At 53.7% G+C, this 13,299-nt stretch overlaps 6 protein-coding genes and 1 non-coding gene across 7 annotated transcripts; 3 read left to right on the top strand and 4 right to left on the bottom strand.

Moving 5' to 3' along the window:
* Positions 1-16: 16 nt before the first annotated feature.
* QC763_105770 (uncharacterized protein) lies at positions 17-2,855 on the top strand (the record flags this gene model as incomplete). The annotated part of the gene is made up of 4 exons (XM_062907146.1): positions 17-348; positions 402-600; positions 755-961; positions 1,144-2,855. The coding sequence occupies 4 exons, from the start codon at positions 17-19 to the stop codon at positions 2,215-2,217; spliced, it is 1,812 nt and encodes a 603-aa protein (XP_062770069.1). The 3' UTR covers positions 2,218-2,855.
* Positions 2,856-3,591: 736 nt separating this feature from the next.
* On the bottom strand, positions 3,592-3,663 carry QC763_0006990. Its single transcript has one exon. It is a non-coding gene; the product is annotated as a tRNA-Thr (tRNA).
* A 1,770-nt stretch (positions 3,664-5,433) lies between these two features.
* Positions 5,434-6,339, top strand: QC763_0006980 (uncharacterized protein; the record flags this gene model as incomplete). The annotated part of the gene is made up of 1 exon (XM_062905143.1): positions 5,434-6,339. One exon carries the CDS (start codon positions 5,434-5,436, stop codon positions 6,337-6,339), a length of 906 nt encoding a protein of 301 aa, XP_062770068.1.
* QC763_0006970 (uncharacterized protein) lies at positions 6,163-6,710 on the bottom strand (the record flags this gene model as incomplete). The annotated part of the gene is made up of 2 exons (XM_062905142.1): positions 6,163-6,305; positions 6,674-6,710. The coding sequence occupies 2 exons, from the start codon at positions 6,708-6,710 to the stop codon at positions 6,163-6,165; spliced, it is 180 nt and encodes a 59-aa protein (XP_062770067.1).
* Positions 6,711-6,970: 260 nt separating this feature from the next.
* On the bottom strand, positions 6,971-8,278 carry SVP26 (erv26 superfamily protein; the record flags this gene model as incomplete). The annotated part of the gene is made up of 3 exons (XM_062907145.1): positions 7,860-8,278; positions 7,408-7,641; positions 6,971-7,335 (listed from the first exon to the last, which is right to left on the bottom strand). Exons 1-3 carry the CDS (start codon positions 7,927-7,929, stop codon positions 6,971-6,973), a joined length of 669 nt encoding a protein of 222 aa, XP_062770066.1. The 5' UTR covers positions 7,930-8,278.
* Positions 8,279-8,781: 503 nt separating this feature from the next.
* BUD23 (18S rRNA (guanine1575-N7)-methyltransferase) lies at positions 8,782-9,630 on the top strand (the record flags this gene model as incomplete). Its single annotated transcript, XM_062907144.1, has 1 exon — positions 8,782-9,630. The coding sequence occupies one exon, from the start codon at positions 8,782-8,784 to the stop codon at positions 9,628-9,630; it is 849 nt and encodes a 282-aa protein (XP_062770065.1).
* On the bottom strand, positions 9,313-13,203 carry QC763_105740 (uncharacterized protein). The gene is made up of 4 exons (XM_062907143.1): positions 11,867-13,203; positions 11,253-11,803; positions 10,891-11,195; positions 9,313-10,838 (listed from the first exon to the last, which is right to left on the bottom strand). Exons 1-4 carry the CDS (start codon positions 11,922-11,924, stop codon positions 9,821-9,823), a joined length of 1,932 nt encoding a protein of 643 aa, XP_062770064.1. The 5' UTR covers positions 11,925-13,203; the 3' UTR covers positions 9,313-9,820.
* Positions 13,204-13,299: the final 96 nt, after the last annotated feature.

The following is a 13,299-nucleotide window of genomic DNA, read 5'->3' as shown; positions in this document are numbered from 1 at the left end:
TAATATATCCCTGTTCATGACCAGCACTTGGTCTCCCTCCTCCTTTCTCGCTATGGCCGCTCTCAAGATTGTCCCTGGACAAAGCGGCTACATGAATTTGACATCGACAGAACGAGACACCATCCAGCATGTGGAACGGTTTGGGGCCTCCCTGAGCCTGGTGGGGGTTTCCTTCATCTTTTGGGCTTACTGGATGTTTAAGCGGGTTCGGACGGTACCCAACACTTTTATCCTCTTTGCTTCCATTGCGAACGTTGGGGCCAGCATCGCCTGCTTGATCGGCTATGCTGGAATAGTCGCCGGGGATGACTCTGGGCTATGTAAAGTTCAAGCGTTTTTGCTGGAGATGTAAGTTTTCCTTTGTCTTTTGGACTTTATCGAGATGCTGATAGGAGCTCCAGGTTCATGCAGTCGGATCCTTGGTGGTCGCTTGCCATGGCTGTCAATGTGTACATGGTTTTTTTCATGGCATACAACCCGAACAACTTTCACAGACATCTCTGGATGTACTGTGTCGTTTGCTTCGGTGTTCCCGCCGTCCCGGCAGTTGTCATGTTATTCCATCGGCCTGGCGATGTGCACATGTACGGGAACGCAACAGTACGTCCTCTTTTCCATCCCATCTCGCAACACCTCTCTCGTACCTACCGAGGGTCTCGTCACATTCAGCTCGATACCGACACCACGACTTCGGCTCCAATGGCGGCCTCGGTTCCCACTTTCATGATACAAAGATGCTGACACTTGCTTTTAGCTGTGGTGCTGGATTGCCGACGCGTACAATCAGCTGCGCATCTTTCTCTACTACCTACCAATCTGGACTTGCATCGCGCTGTCTGCTCTCATCTACGTGGCAGTCGGCTACCATGTGTTTCACCAGCGTAACCAGTTGAGGAACCTCACACTGAGCAACCAGGCCAAGGACGCCTCCGGCACCGACCTCAGAGGATCAGCGGAAAAGGTGCCCCTTTTTTTTTTTCCCTTTATCATTCTTTCTGTTCTTGCGCTCTCGTCTCGCGGGGCGAGGTGTTTGTCACACCCTACTACGTCATTTCCAAATGTTTCCCCCCTTCTCTTTCTCTTTCCTCTGCTTCGTTTTAGCCCCGTGGGTGTTTGACATGCTGACATGAACAACCGCGCTAGGAACCCCAACTCGACGACAGAAGAGGCGCATGCTATGGCACCGTGACGACCGAGGTCCAAGTGACAGCCGAAGCGGCAGAGTGCTCCTCGCACGCCTCGACCTTGACGGATGGCACTCACGACCAGCAGCACGAAGCGACCCCGCCCTCGACACCCACCGGCGCGTCAAGCATCACACCTGTCCTACCGCCCGCCCACCGCCATGCCATGGCCACCGCCCCTCAGCCACCAGCCGCCACCCTCCACCCGTGGGTATCGCCCGCCGAGTCCCTCGACTCCGACGACTTTGGGAGATCGCCCACCTCGCACTCGTGCTCTCGAACCCAGCACTCGAACCCGTTCAAGACTATCTCGAGCGTTTCCTCTGCCCCAAGATGCCGGTCCGCCTCTGTCGCGAATGTCAACAGGCAAAATTGGTTGAAGACCAGGTTTGACCACGTCGGTCAGGCGTGGAAGAAGTTTCGGTACAAGCTTGTCAACCTGGACCCGATCAAGCTGGCCTATCTCCGGACCTCGTTTGTTTTTGCAATCTCAGTGCTCGTGACGTGGACGCCGAGCAGTATCAACCGCGTTTACGCTCTCATGTACCCAGCTACGACGAGCTACTCGCTCAATCTTGCTTCTGCCGTCGTGTTGCCGCTTCAAGGGTTGTGGAATGCCGTTATTTTTGCGGCGACTAGCTGGGCTGTGTTGGCGGAGGAGTTTAAGACTTTGTGGATCAGGTCTGGGGTGAGGATACCGGGACGGTGGCAGGAGGAACAACAGGAAGGGGGGGCGGTGGTGGATAGGGAAGGGGTGGAAGGCTTTAAGATGGCTTGGCACCAGAATGGGAGAGGGAGGGTTAGTCACGAGGAAGGGGACGATGGGGATGATGTGTTGGTGCCGCCGGAGAGGGTGTTTAGGGAACGGCATGGGAGTGTGGCGGGTGGGTTTGATGGTGGGGGTGGGAGTAGACGGCCGTCAGAGTATGGGAGTCGAAGACCGTCGGAGTATTTGGTGCCACCTTTGGGGGGGCCGGGGAGTCCGAGGGCTGGGCAGGGGCAGGTCAGGGTTATTAGAGGAGGTTCTTTATGATAGGGCGAGGGTAGGTGGTCAGCGACCACGCGCGGATGGGTGGACGAGCCTTTTCGAGTAATGACGAGGATGGCCTTGTCGATCGACAAGGTGAAGGCGGGCACACCACCTGCTGGCTCATCCCCGGGGTTCTTACTTTTTCTACAGGCCGGCCTGTATGTTTGTCATGTCTTGTTCTGATGGCAGATGACGGTAGTGTGAGCGGGGCGTCATGAGTTTGTTTTACTATACCCAGGACAGGTTGTTAATTTCGGCGTGAGGATGGGTGGAGTTTGGGGAATGTTGAATGATGTATACCAAGGGGATGGGAGCTTTGTGACGGATGATGAGGCGGGTTAGACAGCTCGTCAGTGTGTACCTACACCATGCAGTCTTCTGTTACATATGAGACCTGAATGATTCTGCCAGGTCTGCTCGGATGCTTCGTCCTCATGACCCGACCACGTACTGTGGTTTTGCCAGGCGCTCTGCGTTTCATCACTGTTCGTGTCTTTGGAGTAGCTCACCATCAGCATCATTGATGAATGTGTGATATTAAGCTCGGCTTGCTTACTGGGTTTGACTGTTGTGTTTTATGAGATAATCCAAGCCCCAAACTTTTGCTCGTGGGCGATGAAGCAACGGACAAGATGGGCTGATGCTCATAAACCTCATGCTCCCGTGTACTCGTGAACTTGAAGCGGTGTATGTAAGGTACCTACCTACCTAGTCAGCATTATCTTTTCGGTCAACCAAGAAAGCCCTGCGATTTGATCCCCAACCGTTCATGCCCCAGAGTTAGACGCCATCCTCAAGCCGACTTCGGCCACAACATACAATCTCACATTTCACTTCCACAAGCCGGTCAGACATGTGGTCAAAGTGTGTTTCTTGTTGCATCGTTCATCCGGGGTGGCAAGGTAAAATCATTTTGGCCACATGTTGCCAGCTTCATCGAGATCGACGTGCCTCCATCATCCGTCGTCGTCGGTTGACGCCGGAGCATTCTGTCACATCCAGAGCGTCGGGTCCTAATACAAGAGAGGGTTTTTATTTTTATCTTTCTTTTTTGCCAAAGTACCATGCTTTTCTGATAGCTCATATATCACGACCGCTGGCAATTGTTATTGTTTGCTGGTGACATGATTGCTTGGACAAAGGGGTGTCGATTTCTTGGTAGGTAGGAGGGTAGAGGGAGACAACAGGCCCCGCTTTCTGCCTGATATAGTTCTTGGCTTTGAGAGATAATGCTAATGGCTCGACACCATCCCCATTCGTGGATGCTCTTTTGAAGAGGGAGAGGATCAGGAAGGAAGGAATCTCTTGGTCCGTTGCTTTCAGCGGCACTCGTTTGTTAAAGGGTATTGCCGTTGACATGTTCAACATGTCAGGTCAGCCCGCATGGCTCAGTGGTAGAGCGCATCACTAGTAATGATGAGGTCGTCAGTTCGATTCTGGCTGTGGGCATCAACTTTTGTAATTTCTCTCACCCCTTTCGGGACATGATGATTGTTTTTGGTATCCCCTTTACTGCAGTTTTGGCAATTTGGCGTCCGGCCATTTTTGTGACCTTGGTGTCTACTTCGAGCTTCAACATGTTTGTCACACAACCTTCGCCCAAACTCCCGCAATATGAGCGCTTTTTTGACAGTCAGCCCGAGGGCACTTCTGTCCCTTCGGTAGTATCTATCAGATATCTCTACGTTTCTCCATCCACCTCTCTCTTTTTCTCTGATACCGACGACTCTGCAGCCGAAGTATGATGTCGTTCTGGTGAATGAATGCCCAGATATCTACAACAGCCAGAGCGACTCCATCGCGAAACCAACCAGCCCCTTCGGTCCCACACAACACGCCGACTCTTCCGAGTCCGCACGGTCACTGACACCACCATCCCGTCAGTCTGTCACGAGAACGAACCCCCCATAATCCATCTGGCCGATGGCCGATGTAAAGCTCTGATAGCCGGTTCCATTTCGTGCCCTCCCTCCTCCTGCTGTGCACGGTGTTGCAAAATCGCTAGTTTGTGTGAACAAGAGAGGGGGAAACGCACATAGCACAAACTGATATGGGGGTTTTGGTAGCACGTGGTACCTGTCAGGCCGAGATGCGGAGGAGGACGGAGGAGAGGGGAGATAACCGACCCGAAGATGTGATCAAGGTCGGGATCGACGTTGGGGTGTTTGATGATACTGCTTTTATGCGGTGCAAAGAGGTAGTGGAATTCTTTCTTGTTAGGGAAAGGGAAGGGAAAGATGTCCGAGGGAGGGAAGGGGGGGAGGATGGGGAGACATGGGAGTGGTACGGGCCAGGGTCCTTTTGTCACTCATCTCTTTCTTTTGGTGTTGAAGGGTAGAACTAACTGCTTTATCATCATTTCCGTTTCCTTTTCTGTTCGTGACGCCTGAGATCCCGCGGTTGCTGTGCGTTCCGCGGTGTGTTGTGGGACGTTGCTTGACTGTCTGGATTTGACGTCGAGCGTGGGGTGTCTTACTAATGGGTGCGTCTGAGTAAGGGGTTCCAAGGGGACAGCAGGTCTAGACCGGGCAGTAATGATGCGTGGTCGGTAGGGACCACGCTGGCGAATAAGTCAAAGGACGGCTGATGCGGGTCATGGGGGCGCTGCTTTCGGACGTGTAGACAAGCGTGCATTGCTCGGGATCGTCTAGATGGCTCCTATCCGATGTGCAATCGATGGAAAAGAGTTCCCCCAACCCATGTAGAGCCTCAGAATAGAGTAGAAAGAGGGAATAGACAGCTCTGTCAAAATGTCAGAGGACAGGAAAAGACCCGGTGGGGGTGGTACAGCAGGCGAGAAAAAGGCACTCGCTCGCCCTGCAAATCTGCAAAGCGTCCATGACAACAGCGCACGTCCACTGGCTTCGTAACACGGGCACGCCTGGAGTATCAAGGGCAAACCGAGCCGGAGCAAATCCATCTACCCAGACTTGAGTCCGGGTATCTGTTTTCCCTACCACAAACCGAAGCAAAGAGTTGACTGTTGTACCCCACTGCCATTTTCCGTCGGTCAGAAGGGATGAGCCACGTAGAGTTGTGGGGAATGGAAGTGTCGTGGGCTGAAAGTCGGGCACCTTGGGGCACAATTACATGGCCGGCCGACACTGAAGAGGTGGGAGTATAAGATGGCACGACTGGTACTCCTGAGGCGCTACCGCGACCACTCCCGCGCCTCACACGCAACCCAGAATCGCATCGCCTCTATGCTGCAAACACGTGATGGAGCCATCATTAGATACCCATGACCCCTCACAGGGAGCCATTCGAGCAGCGGCTCAGTTCGAAGGCACCCTTGTCCTTCTCGACGACGTTATGCGTTCATCCGACGCGGCACCTCGATCTGGACCTGACCTAGACCAAGCCCTCAGCCAAGCCTTGCTTTCACCATCCGCATTCCCGGATATCGACGACGAGTCCTTTACTGCATCCTCTGTGTCTGGAGATGGGTGGACAGAGATCTTCACCACGGCCGCGGAGGACGACGAGATCAGAACCCAATCGAACAGGTCCCAAACAACCATCTCTCGTCGATCATGGATAAGACCCATGCATGAATGGGGCACGGACGACCCCCCCGATGGCAGTAGTAGTCGGTGGGGTGGCTCAGAAAGGGCGAATTCGAACTGGAACTGGACTGATGCAGAGAGCATCCGGTCGACGAACCAAGAAAGGGGGGTCCCGGCCCTGGAGGTCGTTGAAGAGGACTTGGAAGAGGACCCAGGCGAACTGTACGATGATCCTTCAGATGGAATGACCACCGAACCAGGCGACGTTCGGGTCAACCCTGCTCCTCCAACTCCTCACCTCTTGAGCAACTACCCCGGACCCAACACTCTCCTTAGCTTAGAGCTCATCGGCCCTAGCTCTTCAGAAAAAGGCAAACAGAGAGAAGCGGTCTGTACGCATGTTCTTAATGGAGAAGATTGCACTTGCATCGATCCCTCCAAGTTAGACCAGCTCCAGAGAGACCTCGACGCACAAAGGGATCTTATCATGGAAATCGAGAAGGACGGCAAGACAAGGTTCGCTGAGCTGCCGAGAGTGGAGGTTGCGGGCATAGAGATCGATTTTGACGGGCTGCAGAGGAAGTACTGGGCCGATTGTGCGAAGGCGCATTGTAAGTAGGTAGATAGATAGCAATAGGGAGCTGGCTCTCATGTCAAGTTGGCAGCGGGGGAGGATATAAATTACCGGACAGCAGACGAACAAGTGAAACAAGCAACGTCAACAACACTATCACAAAGAGGAGAACAATACTGCGGTCAAACATCGAGACAGACCCAGTTCTTTCAGCGGCCCGGCTTCGACAGCTCGGCTTTGGCTCTATAGATGTATGGGATCAACTAGATCCCAGGGGACAACCGGTCATAGCAAGGCCATTCCTAAAATTCCTCCGTTAGCCAAACACAACTTCCATACTATCTCCAGTGTTGGAGCACGGAACAAAAAGCCCACCTACTCTCGTCTCCTCCCCTTCCAAAACGTATGCTCGCCATAGCCCCCCCACCCCCGTCGCGTGCTCTCACGCCCAATCTTGCCCGGCCAGCACCGCCCACAAGCGAACTTGCTCGCTCACGCGCCAAGGCCCTTGCTCGTCCGGCTGCGATCGCAAGCCTTGAATTCTGCCGCGAAGCCGTTTCTTCCAGTCACGCATAGCCACAAACTCCACCGCGGCGTTTCCCAGATCCGGCTCATTCGGCCTTTGCTCATTCTCCAATCCTTTTCTTGATTCAACTGTGTTTCTTGCGAGGCGCTCCTAGAGCCTATCCTCCAGCTTCTTCAACCCCGTCATGTTGCCCAACTCGGCCATTGTATTTAGGACTCCATCCACCAGCGCCTTGAACATGCCCTGTCCTCTCTTTTTGCTGCCGTTTGATGTAGACGACGAGGAGAAGTCACCGCTGCTCCCGCTTCCCATGGTGGGGAGGACGTTGTCGCTTGCTGAGAGGGAAACAAACAATGCGAAGGGAACGAGCCAGACGCAGAGCCCAAAGTATGAGGCGATTTCAGTGAAGGTGGGGATGTCGTCAGGAGTGTCGTAATAGGAGACGTTTTGGTAGGCGCGTTCTTGGTGGTGGGAGAAGTGTTTGAACCAGACGTAGTGGTTGATTAAAACGAGGGCTGTTGGACAGAGAGAGGGGTTAGTTTTACGCTTTATCGGTAGGTACTTGGGTCGGGACGGGGGCAACTCACCGCACGAGGCGAGGAACAAGGGGTCGGTGAGTTTCACAAAGGGGAAGCGCCGCATGTTGCCTAAGTAGATAAAGTGCGAGAAGATGCCGAGAACGGTGAGGAAGAAGGGGAAGCGGTCGACGACGCAGAGGAGAAGCTGGAGGGCCATGATCGAGTAAATGAGCTTGGAGAGGAAGCGCTTCGCGATGACGGTGTGCTCTTCGACGAGTTCAGAGAGGTAGTAGAGGCCGGAGGCTATATTGGAAGCACGTCAGCGAAAGTGAAGGTGTATTGGGTCCGTTTTAAAGCCATTCGAACGATCGCGAGACGCATTCGACGGTCACTAACAGACATCGGAAAGAAAGTGGGCGGTATCCAGGCTATCTTCAGAGTGATATGGAGAAAAGACAAAGGTATATGAAGCGACCATATGGCCCTCTCAAGATAGTTTGAACGCATGCAAGGGAGCATACCTATGGCCAGGGTCATGAAGCCAAAGCCCACGATCGACCCGAGGTATCCGACCAACGGCAAGATCCACATGTTGAGCAGCTATTCGAGGTCTCTTGAAGCGAAAGGTAGGGTTATCGAGAGAGGAAAAGGCCGTTGAGAAGCAAAAAGGGTGTTGTCGGCGCAGATGAGGTAGTATTGGGGAAACAAGAAGACCTCTTGAAGACAGCTTCAAGGCGTCTCGAAAAAGGGACAGATTCTTCGAGAGTGCTTGTCGGAGAATACAAGTCTCAGCAGTACACTTCAATCGGTACTGGGTTCTTCTATTAGGCACATAGGCCGGGTTTGTATGGGCAACCACAATCCAGCATAGGTGTTCAACGACGTCAATGGCAGCTGCCCCCTGAAAGCGAACGCGTGTTAATTGAAAGCTTGGCGCGTTCCCGCATTTTGGGCGACGGGCCATGCGCTGTTTTTTAGTGTAGCAGCATCTCCACTATAAGCAGTCAACTACCGGGATTCGGTACATTGTTGATCCCGATTAGATAACGGCAAGATCTTGAAGTTCGCAACTGCAACTAGTTGGAGCACTTGTATAGGTATGCTTCTGATGTTGTAATAGGAGTAACTAATGTAAAAGCAGCTACTCATTTAACATATATCATTCTTATTGTTCACTCGAGCTGTGGATATATGCTTCGAGGCGCAATTCATTTTGTCGCCCAGCGCACCGAGAACCCTGCAGACCACCCACCCGCCCCACCATAATCTTTCCAAAAAATCCTTATCGTAGAATTTCCCAAGCTCCCCAGCCAAAGCTTGCGACCCAAGTCCACAGTCCAACTTAACCAGCGACCCCCTCCACAGCCTCTCGAGCGCATCGCGAATTGTGACTATCTACAACTGCGCTTTACCTAGTAAATACCTAACCCCCAACCACCCACCATGTCCCGCCCCGAAGACACCCTCCTCGCAGACGTCCACTACGACGACGTCGAAGCCCGCAAGTACACCACCTCCTCCCGCATCCAGAACATCCAAGCCTCCATGACCCGCCGCGCCCTCGAGCTCCTCGACCTCAAAACCCCCTCCCTCATCCTCGACGTCGGCTGCGGCTCCGGCCTCTCAGGCGAGATCCTCTCCGACATCCCCCCCGAGGAAGGCGGACCTCACGTCTGGATCGGCATGGACATCTCCCCTTCCATGCTCGACGTCGCCCTGCAGCGCGACGTAGAAGGCGACTTGTTTCTCGCCGACATCGGCCAGGGCGTCCCCTTCCGCGCCGGCACCTTCGACGCAGCGATCAGCATCAGCGCCATCCAGTGGCTTTGCAACGCCGAGAGCAGCGAGACCTCTCCCCAGCAGAGGTTGGCGAGGTTTTTCGGGGGGTTGTATCAGAGCTTGAAGCGGGGTGGGAGGGCGGTGTGTCAGTTTTATCCAAAGAACGATGTCCAGAAGCAGATGATCACTTCTGCTGCGGTCAAGGCTGGTTTTGGGGCGGGTATGCTTGAGGATGATCCTGATACGAAGAATGTAAAGGTTTACTTGGTCTTGACGGCGGGTCAGAGCGCGGTGGCCAATACCAAGAGCGGGGATATTACCGGTGTGGTTGAGAATATGGAGGGGGTGGATGTGGTGGATAACCGGAGGCAGGGCAGGTCGTCTGGGAAGGGGGAGATCAAGAAGGGTAGCAAGCAGTGGATTATCAAGAAGAAGGAACAGATGGAGAGGAAGGGAAAGGTTGTCAAGGCTACGAGCAAGTACACGGGGCGGAAACGTCGGATTGCTTTCTAGATGATGGGCGACTTGTTGTTTTGGCACGGTTTCGGTTGGGCATTTTGGAACGGCGTTTGGGCGATAAAAGCATGGTCTTCGTTATTTCGTTATTTGCTACGTTGGCTGAAATTTTGATACCCAGTTTCTTGTGCTATTGTGTTCATTTCCATCCTGCGTTCCCATCTCCTACATGTGCTTTCTCGTCCCCTTAGATGTGCTCACCGTCTCTCATACCACCCGGCTTTCCATCCGTGATCTCCGGATACACGGTATACACCCCCGAATAATCCGGTAGCCCATCCTCCCCAATAGTAACCTCGGTGCTAGTGACACTCACCCTCAACCCCGGAACCTCCCCACAATCCTTCTCCGCCCCAGTCTCAAACATCGTCACCTTCCACTTGAGCTCCTTCTTCAAATACGGCACCACTTCCTCTGGCTGCAGGCTCTGCAAGCCAGTATTCTCATTGACAATATCCTGCAACAGGGCCGAGGTCAAAGGCACCGTCCCAGAGATCATCAGCTCATCTGCCGCATCAGTGATGCACTTAGCGCACTTGGTGGTTGTCGGTCCTTGAGTGGAGCGCCCAAGGACAGAGACACGGCCGACAGTGTTGAACTCTGTCTGCCAAGAGTCAGGGTCGGACTCGTCAATGGGGCCGAGGAAGACGATGACGCGGAAGGCACCGTGGAGGCCGTGTTTCTGGGCGCGGATGTTGACCACCCATTCGGGGTACTTGTTGTTCGGGGCGAGGTGTTGGAGATGTTCGGGGATGGGGCTGGCCTTCATCTCTTGGGTGATGAGGAGGGGTTTCTCTGCTGTGATAGGAGCCGAAGGGGGAGGAGCGGCGAGGGACAGGCTCTTGATCAGCTCTGTGTGCTCGGTGGCTCTGGCCTGGACGTTGGCAGCGGCGAAATTGGCAAAGACGTTGGTGCCGTAGAGGGTTGTGACTGCCTGTCGGATGGAGGTTTGGTACTCGGAGCCGGTCCTGTACTTCCACTCTTGAGTCTCGGGGTAGGCGTAGCCGAAGGTGGTCGTGGTATCCTTGATCTCCTCTGAGGTCCAGAACTTGGTAGCTGACTTGTCCCAGAAGGGGGTCAGGGGGGTGTCCTTGGTCTGGGACTCGCCTTCCGTCGAGTTAAAGGTCGAGTAAGGGGCTGGACGGGGGGTCAAGAAGTTGTCGGGGTTGAGGTCTTGCCAGATGGCCCAGAGACGGTCGACGTTGCTGCCTCGTAGTTAGCAAAGGCTGTTGTACACACCTTGATACGAAGACCTACGTATGATGGAACCAGAACAGGGGATCAAACGATGACACATCCAAAGAAGACATGTGCCCGCCTCCTCCAGTTCGATCGTGGATCTCGTTATGTACGTCCTCAAGACTGCCGAACTCGCCAGGGGTCATGTTCGGGTCCCATCTGTTGAAGCTGAAGGCGTCAAAGTTAGTGTAAGACAGCAGAAGAAGGCTGACGTTGGTGCGAAGAGAAGCCAGCTCGTTGGCCAGGATGGGTGCCACGCGGTTATCCTGAGACTGCCCAGTTCTCGGGTTGGGGTAGCGGACAGTTGTTGGAAACCGGCTCCACTGGAATCAGGTTGTCAGCCATCTCAATATCCTACCTTTGAGTAAGAAGGTCCATACCTGTCTAGGAAAGTCGCCCAGCGAGGGGTTCACCGGGTGGAACACGAAGCGGTAGATCGGGTTGGCAGTGGACTTGGTCTTGCCATCCACATCAACCACTTGGAGGCTCGGGGCCGTAAAAACACTGGGGAAAGCTGAAGACCCAGAAGGTGGCTGGCTAGCCCAGTCGAAGTAAGGCATGCGGAATGTCTTGGCCGCCTCGACATACTTGGTTCGAAGGGGGCCTTGAGGAAACTGGTTGGCAATCTTCTGGATGGAGTTGTACAGAGCCTGCTCGAAGAGAGCAAGGTACGGACGGTGCCATGTCAAGAAGAGAATTGAGGAATGGGTGCAGTACCCCCCGAACCCGCTTGTCGACTGCCAGTCACTGTTGCTGCCGACGTTGTTCCAAGGCTTGTAGGGCAGACCATGGATACCAGCGATCTGGTAGTAGGATGTCTGGACTGACTCGTTGAGGGCTTGGAAGTCCTTCAGCGCAAGGACGAGGAGGTTGAAGTGGTCAGGATAGTTGCGCTGGAGGTCCCGGAGCTCTCGGCGAAGGGGGAACGATCCTGTTCAATGTCAGCCTGTGTCAAACTCGGCCCCAGCATGTCGGCATGGTTGGATCGTGTTACCATCTGGACCGGCCGTGGTAGGAATCCCAGTAATCGCAATGTTGCCTGTAGTGCTCATGTTTTCTGCTGAAGTTAATGTTGTGCTTTCTTGTGATGTATTCTGTCAAGACTGCTCTGTCTGTATCGTCCTTGATACTTGACAATGGCAGCCCTTTATACAGCCATCCATACCCCAGACCGAACACCATACTCTTTAATATCTTGTCCCAACCCTCCCGTCATCCTGACCCTCGAGGCGCAGCTAGTTGGTGTAAGCCATCTGCGAAGCGGCATCAGTTGACCGCCTCCCAGCCCCCAGCTCGACCAGTGGTGCCCTTATGCCTCCCGCAGCTGCGTTCATTTCGGGGCATATCGATGACCGATAAGAGCAAGTTGGCCAGCTGAACCATCACCAGCCCCATGTGGCTCCCTCGATTCATCCATATCGCAACTGAGCTTGCGAATACGTCGTGGTGGGTGGTTCTGCTCGGATTTCCGCTAAAACCCAGCACTCGGGAACCCATGACAAGCGACCAGCGATCTGCAGCCCTGGAGGATATCTGGTAACAGTCAGCTAATGCAAGTAATTCGGGATTAAGGTACTCACCAGTTAGATTAGCGATCAACCAGCGGGTGGTTGGAGTCGAAGCTGGCAGCTCATGGTGGTAGGGCGGACTGTGGTAGCTTTGGGCAAGTCTCCGCAAGCCGGATTACTCGGATCTGGGGTTAGTTGGCAGACGGCGTCAGCAATAATTTCACAACTTTGTACCTAGAACCTCGTTTGCATTCGATCTCAGTCTCACAAATACCACAGTGAGTTTCTTTCTATAAACCAAGCGGATTCACCTGTTTTCTCTCCAGATTCAACATCAATTGGTCGATACACGCCAAACCAACAGCGCCCAACAACTACCTTCGGCAGCCTTTTCATCGTATACCGGTTTCCTGAGGCTCTTGAATCTGATTCTTCCCCTGTTGTTGCACAACAGATTCACCGAGATCTTTCAGACCTCAGTTGGCTTTGTCAGCTTCCACTTCCCGCTCTGCTCGTATTCACCAACCCAGTCAACGACTGTCCCATGCTCCTCGAACGCGCGGCTAATCGGCCACCTTTGCCGGTCTGCTCAAGGATGACTTTTATGGACCTATGACCTTCTAGGCAATCTCACCGAGCGAACATTGCCACAACCTTATTCATCGTATTTCCTCCAATACCGCATTTGAGATCTACTACGGGCAAGTAGGTTCTAGAACAACTTCATTCTTGCCACAAAGAACGGTGTGTCGCCTCGGGGTCATTTCCATCCTTTAAGTGTAGGTGCTCATGGGGCAGGGCCTGGGGATACACCTGTATAGCAGAAAGAGATGAAAAAAAACAGATGATATGCATCTTCCTGCCAAAGATACGCTCCGATTGTTTCATTGTACGCCTACAAGAAAGCAAGTAATGCATG

The sequence above is a fragment of the Podospora pseudopauciseta genome, chromosome 1, assembly GCF_035222475.1.
Source record: "Podospora pseudopauciseta strain CBS 411.78 chromosome 1, whole genome shotgun sequence".
NCBI classification, from domain to species: Eukaryota; Fungi; Ascomycota; class Sordariomycetes; order Sordariales; family Podosporaceae; genus Podospora; species Podospora pseudopauciseta.
This window is presented reverse-complemented; position numbering and strand designations above follow the sequence as displayed.